Source organism: Brienomyrus brachyistius, chromosome 2 (assembly GCF_023856365.1).
Source record: "Brienomyrus brachyistius isolate T26 chromosome 2, BBRACH_0.4, whole genome shotgun sequence".
NCBI classification, from domain to species: Eukaryota; Metazoa; Chordata; class Actinopteri; order Osteoglossiformes; family Mormyridae; genus Brienomyrus; species Brienomyrus brachyistius.
In genome coordinates, this window is record NC_064534.1 from 46,549,077 (window position 1) to 46,566,824 (window position 17,748).

Below are 17,748 nucleotides of genomic sequence, written 5' to 3' on the forward strand. Positions count from 1 at the left end.
TTGAATCACACAAGTGCAGTTTCTGGGTCTCTTCTCAATCAGTGTTAAGTTGACATTCATTTCCTTGGCTGGTGTTTCCATCCCTTTGTTAAAGGGGGCCAATTATGCTCATTTTCACAGTTCATAATTTCCTTTTTGGGGACTACTAGAATGGATTAACATGCTTCAGTGGTCCAAAAACACATTTTTTTTCTCAGGCATATATTTCTATTCACCCTCTGTTTGAAATGCTCAGTTAGAGCTTTACGCTCCACTTCTGATGAGTCCAGTGTGCTCTCATTGGTTAGCTTGCCCTGCATGTCCCGCCCATCTTTTAGTCTGCAGACAGATAGTTCTAGGTAGGCAGTCAATAAGGATTGTGTTACAAGGTGACCTCACCATGTCACAGAAGTTAGGGTAGGAATTCCAACGAGATGTTTCAGGCAGATTAGAGAAGAGTGGTTTCTGTGGTGAGTGTTACTCCGTTTGGTGTGTACTTTGGGCCTTAAGACTTTGCAGACCATTTACATGCACATAAAGCTATAAAATGCACTGAAGGAAAGGGGAAAAAATGGAAAAGCATAAGAGGTCACCTTTAATTTTCCCGGAATGATTTCCAGTGAGTACAAACAGCAGACAGCCTTTAGGTGACCTGCACCAGCTTGGAAAAGGTTCCCCTTAAGCACACTATGTTGAGTGATGGAAGGGTGAGGACTGTAGTCATTGTGTTTCATGAGAGGATCATAAAAATGGCAGAAGGGGTGCCAGCCTGCATCCTTTTTTAATTCTGTGTTATTTCCGACTTGTCACTGAATGTCAGGGGCAGGCATGACAGCAGAGCAGGACAGTGCCTCCCAGTTGGGGTGATGGAAGCGCCAGGGCGGAATGGCATCTGGGCACTGTATGAGCTGCTGCTTCCAGGCAGTGTCTGTGCTGCCAGCTGGTTTCCGCCACACGCTTCCTGCAGCTGTAAAGCCTGTGAGTTGGATTTGCAGGAAAAAAGTAACATGAGACTCATTTACTGTAACTAAAGGACTTGGCTTAGAAACATTTGTGACGCATAATTATGGAGGTTATAATGTTAGCTCACTTATGGGCGGCTGGCCTTCATCACGTCCTCTAAGTTAAGTTTTGACTTACAGTAGCCTTGGTGGATAAAGGGTTGTTAACATCTGAAACCTGGTATATGGGTTTAATCTTGCTGCCAGACTCTGCTGGTTTATTTTGCTCTGTGTTACTGACTCCTCGGAGAGTGACAGCATTCCTTGACGAGGAGACGCTGGCCAGAGCCCTGTAACCAGGATACTGGGGCTCAGTGGGGGGGTGGAGGAGCTGCTGATAACCCTCCTGCTATGCATAAATGCCAGGAGGTGAAACCTCAGTCCTTCAAAAGGAGTAATCAGTGAGGTCTAACTGAGAGAATGACACTCCCTATGAGGTCAAGGGGTCCGGAATTTGACTGATTGGAGGCGCCAGTGAAATAGGTCTTCTCCAGCACACTGACACATGAACAGATAAAGTGAAAAAGCTCACAGGTCTGTAGGATGTGCAGTGAGAATTTGGACATTGCATGTTATGCACATACAGTTGTCACATTGCAAGGACCATAATAGCTGGGTTGAGACCATCAATAATTTTCGCTAAAACGTTTTTAATCTGTCACAGGAAACTAAACTTGGCAAACTTTGGAATTTCAATGATTGTTCCTTTTACAGATTATCTAGTACAGTGGTACCTTGGTTTGCGAGCATAATTCGTTCCGGAAACATGCTTGTAATCCAAAGCACTTGTATATCAAAGCAAATTTTCCCATAAGAAAAAATGGAAACTCAGATGATTCGTTCCATCACCCAAAAATGTTCATATAAAAATTTGTATAAAAAAATTAATATAAAAAAATTAACCTGCACTTTACATTTGAAAAGAATCGTGGATGGTGTGAGGGAGGACGACCTTCACTATAACTAACGGAATCACTGCTATCTGTTGGCTCACTGGAATCTTTTTCTTTTTGTATGACTTTAACAAGGAACCTATCCAATGACAGCTGCTTTTGCCTCCTTTTCGATTTCTCAGAAATGTGACATTACATTGTCGTTAAACAGATTCATTGCTCACACTGCTGCGCCCTTATTCAGGTGGTGCTTTTCTACTAAATTTTGTCTATACGAGTGAGGCACGCCCACAAAAACAAACATGGGACACAATTACCCACAATCCCGCAGCGTGAGAGAGAGAAGCAACATCGGCTCAGTTGTGATTACGTGATGCTCGGCAGACAAAGCGTATATGTAATACTTGTATTGCAAGACCTCGCTTGTTTATCAAGTTAAAATTTATGAAAATTTTTTGCTCATCTTGCAAAGCACTCGCAGACCAAGTTACTCACAATCCTAGGTTTTACTGTATATGTTTTTAAAAAAACAGTGTTAAGTTCACCGCTGCTGATTTTGCATGCACTCTGTATATACTCTCCAAGCCAGTCATAATCATTTTTAGGGATGTAACGGTATCAAAACTTCACGGTACGGTAATACCTCGGTATGAATGGCACGGTACGGTATTTATTGAATAATAGGAAAAACAAAACTAATGAAGAGACTTGAAAAAAGTGCCAGAAGTGTTTATTAAACAGTTCACATGAACACTGAACATCAATGGCATACAAATTAGCCATCTATCTGTAAACTTTGACAGGAACTTCAATTTTTCAATTTTAATAACAAAAATATTAAAGTTTCAATTTAGTATTCTTGAAAACTCAGAAAAAATAAAAATAGCAGCATACGTATTGCAGCTGGCCCATGTGCTGAATGAGTATTTGAGAACACTCACCTCATTCACTCACTTATTCAGACAGAGACAGGTTTTTTTTAAGGAAAATTAGCATATCAACATTATCTGGTAAAAGCTGGGATCTTTGGGCATTTACAATGTCCCCTGCAACAGAAAACACCCTCTCACTTGGGACTGAGGTTGCTGGGACAGAGAGATATGACTTGGCCAAGGTTGACAGCAGTGGGTAACGTTGTGCATTGTCTTTCCACCACTCGAGAGGACAAGCCATGAGTGAGATAGAGGTCTCTTTGCGGTACAAGTCAATGTCTGCATCAATCTGAGCAGTGTGCTGTGTTCTGCTGTCCCCTTGACTAAAAGAATCCCCAAGGAGATCTTCAAGAGCAGTCTTTTTGGATGGAGGAGAGACACCTCCCACAGCATGTGCTTTTTGTGGCAGGTCAGTTTTTGAGTGTCCAGCTACATGTTCATGGCTGCCTGGTGCTGCACCTTCCTCTTCACTAGGGTTCTGCAGAAGCAAGCAGAGTTACAAAAATTTTAAATGTTAGACACGCACACAATTTTTGTAAATATTGGTTACTCTAAAAAAAAAAAAAAAGGCACACACACACAAAGTATTTTTAAACAAATACCTAGTTCTGAATCTGTTTTGCTTTTAACTTGAGCCTGTTGAAAATTACATCCCTTTCGCTGTTATTCAGATGGGGGAGGGCCCGGAACCGGGGGTCCAACGCACTGCTCTCGTACAGAAACTCTGCTTGCTCCCCTTGGTAACGGTCTGCCAAATCATTCAGTATTGCTGCCTTCATTTGAGAGACGGTGTTTGAGTCTACATCGCACGGTGCCATGCTCACTTGAATCATGTGTTTGAGAGGCATGATAAGAGAGATTGTTGGTCGAGATTCGTGGCACAGCACAGTGGTTGCTTTTTTCAAGGGTATGAGAAGTTTAACGATGTCCTCAGCATCTCCGAGGTCAGCTGCGTCTAGAGTGTCTATTTCATGTGCATTGCGCCTGACTTCAGAACTCAGTAGGGCTGCAGCAATTGCCTGTTGTTGCTCCAGGTAGCGCTCAATCATGTCAAGGGAGCTGTTCCACCTAGTTACTACATCCATTATCAGTTTATGTACTGGCAGGTTTAACATTTGCTGCTTGGAGGTCAGCACAGCTGTTGCAGTTGAACTGCGGTGAAAAAACGTTGCTACACGCCTCACTCTGCCAAGCAGACGACTGACACGGTTTACCTTCAAACCTGCCTGGGACGCAAGGTTTAAGGTGTGAGCAAAACACTTTACATGTGGGGACAGACCAGCCTCTTTCACCGCTACACCCATGTTTCTTGCGTTGTCAGTAACCACAGCAATGCCCTGGTGATTGTTGTTGTAAATCATGCCAAGCTCCCACTCTGAAACAGCAGATTTTAACACCTCGCCTATGTTGTGTCCAGTGTGTGACTCAAAGAGTACCCGTGTCTGTAGGACAAAAGTTTTTATCTCCCATTCACTTGTCATAGCATGTGCTGTAATGACAACATAGCTCTGAGTAGCTCGTGAAGTCCACTCATCTGTGGTGATTGAGATGCACTTGTTTGAGGCTCTGTGCAACTTTCGCCCTTGTCTCTTTGTAAAGAGCTGGTAAAATAGTTTGACTAAAGTGTGGGCGCGACGGGATTTTATACTTTGGCTCCAGCATGTTTACTAACCTCTTAAAACCTTCATTATCCACCACCGAAAAGGGCCGTAGGTCTTTGGCTATATATTCACCAATGCATCTTGTGATTTCTTGTGCTCTCGCACTGTTGTGGGGGAGTGAGGCTGTAAACGCTTCTTTTATAGTCTTTTGGTCTGACTGGATTTTGCTCCTCGTACCTTCACGTAACTTTTCGGGGTGATGATTTAACAAATGGCTCCTCATGTTAGTCGTATTCCCCGACTTGTATTTCACCACAGTCTGGCAGTGCCTGCATACCGTATTTTCTTTGTCTGTCACCTTTTCTCCTTTTTCGTTTCATTTCAGAGAGAAACCGAAATGCTTCCACACATCCGATTTAAAACCCGCTTTAGGTTCTACCATTTCCATCTCTTTTCCTTCGCCGCTACTAACAGCACTCGCCATTACAGCATTACTGGATCTGTAGCGACAACAGACCGCAAAGGATGATGGCGACGCTTGGGCTGATGGGAATTGTAGTTCCCGTTCGCTCCATTAGCCTGAGCAAACTTTTCTCAGAAGACCTAGCGTTTTATCGAGTCATGCGACCACGGTAATATCGAAAAAATTTGCTATTGCGGTACGACGGTATTTACAATACCGTTACATTCCTAATCATTTTTATCCTTGCTGTTGAACTCACTCATAGACGGTGTGGTGCGTTTGTGAGAATATTAACAAAAATGAGTGAGGAGGAGAAACATGAACAAGAACTGGTTAATAAAAAGCATTTACCTTCTGAGCTGCTGAGTAAATTTTCAACTCCTTTTTTGTTTTATAAATATTGCAATTAGGGCTGCTCGATTATGGAAAAAATCATAATCACGATTATTTTGGTCATGATTGAAATCACGATTATTTTACACGATTACTCATTGACTTTGGAAATATGTTGCATTTATTGAACAGAACAGTGAATTTTCCTTAAAACAGATTAAGACAGATAAAACAGATAAAGGCAAACAAGATCAACAATGTAGTGCACTTCCACAATCTTTTGAAAACAAGTAGTAAATAAAATATAAATATTAAATAAAATAATAAATAAATTAGTCCAAAATAAATTTGCTCACGTATGTGCCTTAACAAACTGAAAAATTCAAAACAACATTTTACAACATTCTACATTTTAAACATAATTAACAATAAAATTCCGGTCAGTAACTCAGTCCAAGAATATTTTTGGCTGGCACACTATCGCTCAGAACTAACAGCAAATATGTTTAACTTCAACTTTAGCCTATGTAAACATGTTTCAACATGGCCAAAATGCTGATAGGATTACAGATCTAAACCTTAAAGGTTTTTAGCCAGAAACACCAGCCTATTCACATGATCTGGTTTCAGTGATGAATGCAAGCAGGAGACAATATTTCCGCTAGTGCTAAAGACTCGCTCTGATGAAGAACTTGTGGCTGGAATACATTTATCATTTTCCTGAATCCTTCATTCTCAACCATGCTAATAGGGCACATGTCTTTGGCTAAAAAGTATGCAACAGCATCTGTTATTTTTTTGTGCCTTTCTGAGCTGGATGGATACGGAGTTGCACTGAAGAGCGTGTCTTTAATGGATGACTGTGTTGCGGAGGATGTTGTGGGGGTTGTTCGCCGTTCTTTCTGTTTCTTTATTAGTTGGTCATATGTCGGTCTGTGTTTAAATTTTAAATGGTTAAAAAGATTTGTGGTTTTACCAACCGGTGCCGACACAACCGCATAACAAATCTTGCACCTAATATGTTTTTGATCCACGTCCGCTTCTTCGAATCCAAACTGTTCCCAAACAACAGAATTGCTTCTACCTCTTTTGTTAACCAAAGACTTCTGTGGCTGCTCTTTTTCTGCCATCTTCACTCGCGCTGATTTTTAAATGTGATCAGATGCCACATACACAACTTCTTCGCTGACTATAGAGTGAGAGAGTTCAGGCTTCTGGAAGGGCGAAAGTGCGGATGCGCGCGCGTGCGTCAGAGCGCAGGTCAAAATAACTAAAAAAAAAATAAGTGAATAATCGTTTTTTTCGATTACACCATTTTTGTGATCGTTGAGACCCGAAATCGAAATTCGATTAATTGCACAGCCCTAATTGCAATCATCAATGAAGTATTGCAATCAAACTCTCTGTGTGAATTTTTGTCCAGTTTCATGCAGGCCTACCTAGAGAGAACACTATTGGCCTCTTCTCAACTTTGGGGTCACATGTCAGATTTAGGTTTTGAGCTTCTCAGTAAGCGGTTTCACACCAAAGTTCTGGAACCTGTTTCCTGGTTAAAAATTCCCTTAGCCCCCCAAGTAAATGTGTATTTATTGGCTTTAATCATGAATAGTTTGCCATCAGTCCCCCCCAAGTAAAGACTCAGCCCCTCTATCCTTTCATCTCTAACTACACCCCTGTTTTTGAAGCTCCTGGCCGCTTTCATACCACAAAACAGGAACTGGGTCCTGTATACTAAATCAGAACAGGAGATGCAAAAAGCTCATAGGTTGAACTTCACACATCATTCAAAACTACACCACCACACCAAAAGAATGGAGAATGAACAAGTTTATAAGTTATCAAGAGGAGCGATTGTGATCAAAATGGTACACAGCCTTTAATTCATATTTGATTCATACAATCCATGACATGTTAATGTTTCATTATTAAACGTGGCTGGCAGATTGATCTTTCTGTTTCATTGAAGAAAAAATGCTTAATGTATTCTGCTAAATGCTTAATGTATTCTGCTAAAAACTGCTGACCAGTTTCACCGCTGGCACCAGTGATATTAGACAAAAGTACTGTATTGGTTATCTATCAAATTGACTGATGCAATAATTGTGAGAGACGACAGAACAAAACTGCGAGGATCCAGACATGCACACAGCGGGAGGATTTATTGATTCTGTGGTATCCAAGGGGTTATGACTAAAGAATGGTCGAAAGCTGGGGTCAAAAGCTGGAAGATCAGTCCTACACAATCACGAGGGACACAAACACACGGGGGAAGGGGAACAGGAGGTGCCAGTCTCAGCAGGTGAAGCGGGTCAGGTACGGGAACGAGTCTGGGGAAAGGGAGAAGACGAGGCAAGGTAAGAACAATGGGGACACGGAGCAGGCAGGGAAATCTGGACGGAAGACAAGTAAACGCTCGGTAAGGCACATAACCATGGCACAATACTTCGCAGGGAGCTGTCTGTGTTCCCTGCTTATCTAGGAGTCCAATTAGGGAAAATACGCAACACCTGGAGAGCCCCGCCTACTCAGGAGGGGCTGACGTAGCGCTGGCGGCGGGTTCCGCCTGAGGGGGCGTGACAATAATATTTAATGAGTCCATTTTTGTTTGCATCTCCATATCTGAAATACAAAAATTCTTCCATCTGCTCAATTTTTGCTCCACTAGTTATATCACTAACTCCCAAGTTAGCTGTAGTTGCTTGTGGTCAACCAATCAGCAAGCTATCACTGTGTCTACCCAGTAATTTGTGTTTGAACAAAAAGTACCTAGTCTGGAGTAGGTACAGAATAGGGTTCTAGAACTGCCTCCGAGGAAGTACAGTCGGGCCGAGTTCCTGAGATATGAGGAACTTAAGAGATGTTCCTGGTTCTGGAAAAAGTTCTTGCAGTTTGAATGCGCCTATACAGTATAGTAATAAACTGTAGATACTGTGTTTTATGTTTGGGCATGGAACTCACCATTCAGATTCTGCATGTCCACTGGTCTATCAGGGCTATATTTATGTCTGGATCTATATTGTGAAATTGCCACCATGGATTGTCAACCTTTAAAAAAATGCTACACTGGCTCCGTAATTCACCTTTTGCATTTTTTGTGCGCCTCTGATCTGTTTTCTTGTGTGGGTGTTTGTATGTGGTGTGTGTGAGTGTATTCATGTATGAACAATGTCTTTGTGTGTATGCTCTAATGCAGGATACGGGGGAGCAGATTGCTATCAAACAATGTCGCCAAGAGCTGAGCACCAAGAACAGGGAGCGCTGGTGCCTGGAGATCAAGATCATGAAAAGGTGACAAAAGGCCATATTTCTCCGTACTACTTAACTGCTTAACATAAATAAACGTCCGTACAGCATTGAAAAGCCCTGTCGCCCAACTCTGCAGTCTGTATCTCAACACCAATCTTCTAGGCTTGGGCTAAAATCAATGTTCCACTCTACCAGGAAACTCGTCCTTGGTGTGTTTTTGTTCCCTGCATCGGCGGTATAGGGGTTTCTCTGACGGTTATGATCTAGGCCAGAAAACAAGGGTGGCGCATTTTAAGATTCCCCAGCAATAAAAGTGACCGACAACATAATGAGGACATGAAAGCTTCGGCTATTTTTACCCTCCCGCCTGTTTTATAGAACGCCGCACGCAGACGGGCTTGACGAAAAACACGGGCCTCCAGGCTGTGGTGCTCATTTCGGGAGTGGGCTGTGGTGGTGTCGACCCTGAGGGCCTGTGGTTTATTTTGTTTTCGTGTTTTCCGTTTTAATACTGTCTCCCGACAGACAGACTGGGTCTGGGCCACAGGACCTGCTGCACCTACGCAGTAGTGACCCACAGAGCCGCACACCGCACAAGCAGCCAGTACTCCTCCCCAGCACACACAACCCGAAATGCACTTAGGCTCACATGGTTGCGCCGCGTTGGTGTCTGCCAGGAGTGCTTCACATAGCCTGGCCGTAATGTACGTCACTTGACCGAAAATGACTGAAGAACTACTGCAGTTTGTTTGTTAAGTCTTAGTGTTTGTTCAGATGAGCTCCATCGGAATCAAAGGACTTGGATTATTTGGACATTAGCCGGGGGCTGGGGGCATGATTTCCAGAATCCATTACAAGGGATTGTGGGGGCAGACATGTAACCTGTATTTCGTCAGAAAACACGTGCAGCACATTAAATGTAAGCACTAACCGAGCACCAAAGAATGATAATCATAATAGTAATATCAGTAAGTGGATATGCTCATGGAAGGAAATGGGAAGACAGTTTTTTCTTTGGCCTCTCTGACGTCATGGGATAGTGCTGCCTCTCTGCACTTCCTGTAAATTGACCCGGCATTTCATGTGTAATCTCATGGAATGTTCTGGGCTGGTTATCTCTCACTGTTAGCTACGTACTGACCAAAAATAACATTTATATTTGTTGTCAGTTGTTTGAAGTTTTGTAATTGTAATTTTTTTTATCATATTTTTCTTGGATTGTGAAGTGAAAATTAAGGAGTTGTCTTCTCAAGACTTGTTATTTCAGTCATATGGTTCTGTTTGCCATCTGGAATCGATTTTGTTTTTGTCTGATGTTATTTTTCCAAGTTTTCAATAGACCATTTACAAGTGGAATTGTAAAGCAGCTCAGGCCATTATGGTTCAGGGAAACTGAGTGTTAGAATGCTTTTGGGGAAAATAATATTCAGAGAGGGATTTGCACCATTGTTCACACTTGAATTTGACTGGAAGAGTGATGACTTTACGAATATCCTGGATATGACGTTAACCCTCTGGGGTCTAGGGGTAGGGAACATACTTTCACTGACTGGGGCATGATCACACATTCCATTCAATATCATAAACTTAATTCATGGCAAATAAATTATTTTTTATTTGTTATGGCATTAAACTCATCTGAATCTTGTAAATATGTCAGATTTATGTGAGTTTGTAATTTGACATCAAAGTATAGACATTGCAAAATGCAGTTTGGAACACTAGCAAAAATATTATAAAAGTACTTAGTAAGCAATGGTGGCAGTTTGTTTTGATCCCAGATATCTGATCACCAAAGTCTTGGATACATGAAGATGACTAAATGGTGTAGTTGCAACATTCAGTTGGATAAATAAATAAGAAAAACCTGACTCTTGTCACTATTTCCAGTCTCCTGCCATTGAATATGTAGCAACTTTCATGTGTATGCATGATCCATTCACACCTGGTCACACGCCCCCCTCCCCCCCCCCTTTTATGGTGCTGATGGGGATGTATCTGCATCGCGTTTCACCGTTGAGTTGTTCATCAAATTACCATGCAAATGCGATTTTAATACGTGGAAATGCGGCTATTTATGATGCGAATAGCGATCTTCAGGTGAGGGCGGCACTACACACCTCCGATGCAAGTAAACCAAAGAAAGGTAACATGGTTTACTTTTTTACTTTAATACTTCCGACAATAGACGTTTTGAAAAGAAGACAGATTACGGATTTATTCAGCGTTTTTTCATGATTCTACATGAAAATTTCAATGAGATATAAACTGAAATAGACGTGAAAAGTACGCTTGCAAGGAACAATTTGGGGATTGCTGGCGAGATTGGCACTTCAGCCACTACAGAAACTTCACATAGCTCAGACCAGGCAAACTGAAGACTTCCTTGCTCTCCGCGGGAGTAGCTCTGCTGCAGCCACACACAGGAAGGCTGCACGCACCATGAAGGGGATGGGGAAAGCCCTTGGGAGACTCGTCTGTGGAAGAGTCGAAACCGCTGGAGAGACAATAGGATCAGGCTTGTTGAGGATTGGAACTGGTGTGGAGCTGAGGTGTCATCCGCTGCAGAGCCGCACTTGGGTCCCAGTCTGAGGAGGCTCATCCGGGTCGGCACGGGGAACATCTTGTCTCTCTGGCAAGATGACCATCTTTCTCTGCTGTAGGAGGAGCTCCGTAAACTTCACATTTCAGTGGTGGCACTATCTGAGGTACGCAGAACAGTGAATAGCCAGATCTCTGTAGGTGGGTATACCTGTTATTGGTCTGTGGTGAGTTTCTCTATCTTTTTACTAAGAACTTATGAATGATGTAGCGTTAAGAAGGTTTTGAGAAACCGAGCCCTGGTTGCCATACTCAGGGATAGGCTGTTACTGTGGCAAATTGGGTCTTTCCGATGGTATCACTCCATTCAACGAGCTTGTTATGAGATTCAGGCTGAGACACTTTCTGGGTGTCTTGTCTGTTGTCCCAGTGTATGCTCCAACCATGGTGAGTGATGTCTCAATGAGGGAGACATTTTATTTGTCACGTCAGTGGTTTATGGGTGCCCACGAGGTGACACTCCTCTGGGTTCCTTCACTTTGCTAAAGGTCAGGGGTTGCACATTGCTGTGTCTTGGTTCCAGCATCCTGACCTGCATCGTTGAACTTGATACTCCAATACTGGTGGTGTGGTGGTGGGCAGATGCTGGAGGCTCATGCAGAACTGCTGAGTCTACAGAAGTGCCCAGTTTGTGAATTCTAAGCACAGATGACTTGTTTTTGCTGCTCTGAAGATCCAACTTTGTAGGCTACCACCTACTCAGACTATGAGACTGGATGTAGCCAGACTCCAGGATCAGGCTTATCTAATGTGTGAGGAACTTGCAGACTTGGGGACGACTGCTGATTCTAACATGATGTGGGAGACCTTCTGTGACAAGACCCTGAAAGTTGCTGAGGGTTATGTTGGTGTTGTTGGTGTGCTTAGGAGCTGGTGTTTCATCTCAAACATTCATCGCACCCTGGAGATCATCGAAAGGAGTCGCAGCTAGGGCTGAAGGACTTTTCAATTTCTAATCGAAATCTCGATTTGAAACAACACGATTAGCAAATCGCAAAGGCTGCGATTTAGGATATAAATTATACAGCATGTCGGACCCAGAGTTTAAAACTGTTGTGAGAATAGTTTCATGAATTTATGCCATTCTACCTGTGTGACAGTCCTTCTCACCAATCACAAGCGCAGTATTTCTCATACCAGTCATGCTCACCAATCAGAAATGGCCAAAGAAGTCCGCGTATAGGCCCACAAATGGCAAACACGTGAAACCCAAGAAAAATGTTGCATTCATGGTGCGGAAAAAATACTGATTCTGCTACTGAGTTATATGTGAATAACCTTCCTATTTCGTGGTCTGAGATTGTTTCAGAAAGGTCCTATCCATCAATAGAACCGGCGACAACCTTTTAAACAGCAGCAGCAACATACTTCAGCGTATCGTACCTCTTGTTTTTGTTAATGGGCAATGGCATTAGCATGCCGCTAACCCATCAAAACAACATTGACAGTCAGTAATCCTTACAGCAGCAGTCTGTGACCCCCAAAAAAGCCATAAAACCCATAATACTGTCGTGTTTGTCATGTTTTTGTTTTTATTAATTTAAGTATTTCCAAAAATTAATCTTGTGAAATTAATATTAATCCCATTACAGTAATAAAATATAAGCCTCGCTTTAACATAAATGATAAAAGGATAGATCGTTTTAATTGCTATTACATTTGCGCATGGTCTTATTTAGAAAAGATACAAAAAAGAGACGCATGTAATGTTTGTTCATTCATTTTGTCTGAACTGCATTTTACGTCTCATTTCAAATAAAATGCAGAGTTGCCAACTTTGGTCAGCTGCATGGAGTGAGATTTTCTGTTCTCTGTTCTGCACACACACTTACATGTATGTAAAAGTTTCATTACCTTACAAATAGTCTGTAGGGTTTGCAAACTGCCCTAACGTTTTTGATACAGCTAAGTTCAGAATGGAATAATATAGATTTTGCTGTAAGATATCTTGCGTGAGAGTCTAAAAGAGTTTGCAACCCTAATCAGGTACATTTTTTTGTTTCACTTGAATTGATTTGTATAGAAAATAACTGTATACAGTTGTTAAAAAGTGGAAACTTCGACCAACATGAAATCACCAATGAACTACTTCTATTTATTCAACATTTTATAAAATGCATACTATGTTTACAAATTTCTAGCTTTTATGGACAGAACAGGCACTCATGAAAATGACGGCTTTTTAATTGAGTGTTAGATTCGCTGCTGTTATTAACACTAATAACACATTAGCGTAAACAGAAGGGCTGCATACACCGAAGTAGTTCTTGCTTGTTCATTAATATAGCAAAATGCGGTTCCGGTGTTATTAGGGGGGTAATCAGCGTTATCTGCAAGATCACTATTTTTTTTCTTTTTGCTGCAGTTGTTTTCATCATTACTTTATTTAACTTAACATACCACATCTTTAAATTCTCTTCCTTGCATTACAATATAGACCTGTTAATATTGATGGTATCTCATGCTGCGTCATATGTTTTAAATTTACTACACACTGAATATTGAACTGAAGCTTGACATAAAAAATTTATCGCAAATCAAATCCTGCTTCCTCTGTATGTTTGTCAGAAAAATCGCAATTAGATATTTTCCCCAAATCGTTCAATCCTAGTCGCAGCGCATGACACATCCAGCCTGTACCGGGAACTAAGAGGGAGGGCTCTGAGGGCAGGTAAGGAGGTGTTGGCTGGAGCAAACTGTGAGCAAGTGACACTCCATCTAAGGCCTAGAAACCCACGTCCTGCTTACTGAGGAACTGAGCATTACGCACATCTGAATCTGTTCCTCAGGCAGTTGCAGTGAGGGCAGGAGCTGGAATGGTTTTTATGGATGATACTGCAGTTGTGACCTCCTTGGCTGGCTACTTTGAGCAGCTGTATAAAGCTGATCCTCTGGCTAGGAATTTGAACATCTCTGGGTCCACTGATCTTGAGGATGATCCTCCAGTTAGCTATGAACTACCTAATCTCACTGAGATTGCACAGGTGGTGAACCAGCTGAAGGGAGGACAGGCTACAGGGATCTGTGGTATCTGGGGTGAACTTCTCCAGGCTGGTGGTAAGGCTGTCCTCCTGGTACTGCAGGCAATCTTTGCTGGGAGATGGGTGTCATCTCAACTGAGTGGAAAATGGGACTTGTTGTCCCTATATGGAAAGGAAAAGGTGATCGCCTGGATTGCAACAATTACAGGGGGATAACACTGCTCTCGGTGCCTGCCAGTGACCAGAGCAGTCTGGTTTTATGCCCAAGAAGCCTACCATCTACCGCATCCTGGCACTGAGAGTTCTCATCAAGCGAAAAATGTTAATTTCAGCAGAGTTTCTTTGCAGGTTTTGTTGATTTTTGTAAAGCGTTCGACTTGGTTGATTGAGCTGCTCTGTAGGACATCCTGAGGCTTCCCAGGATCCCCCCAAAGTTGCTGGATGTCATGGCCGGCTTGTACACCAGTACCATGAGTGCTGTGCAGAGTGGACACAGAACCTGTGTAGCTGCAGTACCTGGGGAGCTGCCAGCCGGGATCCTGAGGTGTTTAGGTGTAAGATGGAGGCAGCAACACTCTGCAACCAGACCTGACCTTAGAAATAATCATTATTTTAATTGATAGCTAGGGATGTATCTTAAATCTAATAATTATGCATGGAAACATTTAATTGCAGAAGGAATTCTTGAGTTTGCAGTTTTTTCCCCATCTGTATAAACATACTCCTATGACATTATGAGCTTTACAGGATGAGTTGTGAATCAGATGCAGCGACATGGTTTGGATGCTGTTCAACCAAATAGTTACTTCAGCATTAGTTTAAATACACGAACTCGTGGCCATAGGTGGAAATTAGCGGGAGAACATTTCAAGCTGGATTTAAGGAAGCACTTCTTTACACAGCGTGTAGTCAGAGTATGGAATAGCCTTCCTGATAATGTAGTGCAAGCTGAATCCTTGGGTTCCTTTAAATCAGAGCTAGATAAGATTTTAACGACTCTGAGCTATTAGTTTAGTTCTCCCCAAGCGAGCTTGATGGGCCGAATGGCCGCCTCTCGTTTGTATAGTTCTTATGTTCTTATGGTCTTATAACGATGAATTGCCAATGCTGTTTATTATTCTGGTAAGAGAAAAAAATGGATGGAATTAGAGATTAAATTTGTACCTCAGTTTATGCACCCCCAACTTTAGGTTTTATTATGAAGCACATATAAGAGAGGAATTTAGGAAATTTGATTTATTAATTGCAAAAATGTTTCATATTCTGTGTACATGGTATTAATATATACAGTATAATAAGAACTCATGCTGATTATCTAAACAGCACTAACTGTCCTTGTTTTGAAAAAAATATATCCTTGTCTTGGGGGGGGAGCATAGTAGGAAAATATGTTATCCTTTTATTGTTTACAAAATGAACAGGGCAATACTGTATGATGCAATAAAACACTAGCAGTAAGTACATGAGTGGAAAATTCATTCCGAATTCTTCAGGATTTTACTCTTTAAACTGCCAGGTTCAGTTTTCACCTTCTGAAATGGGTTGGAATTTATGTGCGCTTTTCCCTGTCGGACCCCTTCCACCCCAGTAACCTGAGGTTGCACCTGGCCAGCTCGCCATTCCCAAACACAGGACTCTGGCAAGTGGCAGCTTTGTGGTTACGGAAGAGAGACTCAGATGCTGCAGTTCACAGCCAGTGTATAAATAGTTTGGTATTGTTTCCTGAGACTGACGCAGCCTGTTTCTGCTGAATGCTTGTGGCTTTAGCCTAACCCAGTACAAGACATCTTCCTAAATGGACTGTTAATTTTTTTAAATAAGTGGTTTTTGCAGTTGTTTTGCTACCTATAATGGTGAGGGAACCATGAGGTGTGTGTGTATGTCTATATTTTTGTATATATGACATAGACCCAGCATCCTACAATGTAATAAAAACCTGATGCATTTTACCTTGTGAGGCCATTTTTCCTGTCCCCTCAAGGGAAAACTCAGGAAGTGAACTGTGAGTTTGTGTGTGTGTGTGTGTGTGTGTGTGTGTGTGTGTGTGTGTGTGTGTGTGTGTGTGTGTGTGTGTGTGTGTGTGTGTGTTTTTGTTTGTTTGTTTGTTTGTGTGGGTGGGTGACGGTATCTCATTGCCCTCAGGCTGAACCATGAGAATGTGGTGGCTGGTCGGGATGTCCCAGAAGAGCTCCAGAAACAGGGCCCCAATGATCTCCCCCTACTGGCCATGGAGTACTGTCAGGGTGGCGATCTGCGAAAGGTTAGGAACCTGTCCACCGCCATGGCGTATCAGTGTATATTCCCATTACGATGGTGCTGTCTTAATATGTCCTGACAGTAAACCAGTAAACCCTCCCAGTACACCCCCACATACCTTGCTTTGAGTTGATGGTCGTGTCACTGAAGTGCTGCTGGATCTTCTGTCCCTGCAGTACCTGAATGGGCTGGAAAACTGCTGTGGGATGAGGGAGGGCTCCGTCCTGATCCTTTTGCGGGACATTTGTAAGTATTGACGCACAATAGGCTCCCACTTCACCACTCACACACACACACTTTTTTTGTCAGTATGCCAAGCATTGGACCTTACAACAGTATTACTCATAAACATCAACAAATGTAAATTAGTAAGAGTAGAACGGAAACAATTTGAATTTCACCGATGTGGAATGGCAGTAGAGAATGCAGGATAACTTGAAATGTGACGCAACCTCTCCATTCTCTTTATTTCGTATGTCTGAAAGTTCGTAAGTTGAAAGTACGTATGTAGAGGAGCGTCTGTAACTGATGTCAAAAATGTCATTCACTACAATGAAAATATTTAGTCATGCATTACCCAGAAATCCAGATGTCTTGTAGATAATTCCTTTGTGGAATTGCTTAGCAGGGTTTCATTTCAGAGGGATCAGGCAATTCACATAATAACATTTAATAACTGATAATAATGGTTTTCACTGCTTTGCAGTGCCAGGATTGTTTAATCGGGGGTTTAGTGACAAGTAAAAGCCTGATGAACTTTTAGTCTGGTTACAATAACTGTATGGGTGACTGCGCCCCCCTCCCCTGAAAATGACAGCCTCTGCGCTGACCTACCTTCACAAGAAGCGGATCATCCACAGAGACCTCAAGCCAGAAAATATCGTTTTGCAGCAAGGAGACAAGCGAGTGAGTCACTACTCTGTGATTTTGTTGTGTTACCCTGCATTCATGCCAGTATGGTCTCATGGCGCTACCATGTGGATCTGCACTCACACAATGAACCCTCTGCTCATTCCACAGGATGAGAACATCAACTCTTATGTAAGAATGTGTGCGATAGTTACAGGCTTTTTGTTGTGCTGTGGTCTTGAAAGCTGACTGGAACATATGAAGCTGAGACTTCAGTGTGGTATGCTGTTTCTGTGTGTAGCACTATGGGCTCACACTGTAGGCCTGTAGTAGGGTTGGGTTCCTGCTCCCTCTCTATGTGTACAGTTTGCATGTTCTTCCCCTGCTAACTGGGGTTTATAAATCCTTAGTGGTATATACCCTCTGATGGGCTGGCATTAGTACTGAACGATTTACGGAAAATATTTAATTGCCATATTTCAATTACGATTTGATTTGCGATATCATTTTTTATTTCTCAAGCTTCAGTTCAATATTCAGTGTATAATAGATTTAAGACATACGACAACATTATCACGTGATAAAATATTTACTGGTATATATTCTAATGCAA

The 17,748-nt window shown here is 42.2% G+C and overlaps 1 protein-coding gene across 2 annotated transcripts in view; it reads left to right on the forward strand.

Moving 5' to 3' along the window:
• ikbkb (inhibitor of nuclear factor kappa B kinase subunit beta) overlaps window positions 1-17,748 on the forward strand; it is a 52,452-nt gene that overhangs the window by 15,132 nt on the left and 19,572 nt on the right. For both annotated transcript variants that reach the window (XM_048996497.1, XM_048996507.1), the window contains exons 3-6: window positions 8,396-8,490; window positions 16,173-16,290; window positions 16,463-16,532; window positions 17,104-17,192. In XM_048996497.1, the coding sequence (XP_048852454.1) occupies window positions 8,396-8,490; window positions 16,173-16,290; window positions 16,463-16,532; window positions 17,104-17,192 (372 nt within the window). The remainder of the gene's footprint in view (window positions 1-8,395; window positions 8,491-16,172; window positions 16,291-16,462; window positions 16,533-17,103; window positions 17,193-17,748) is intronic.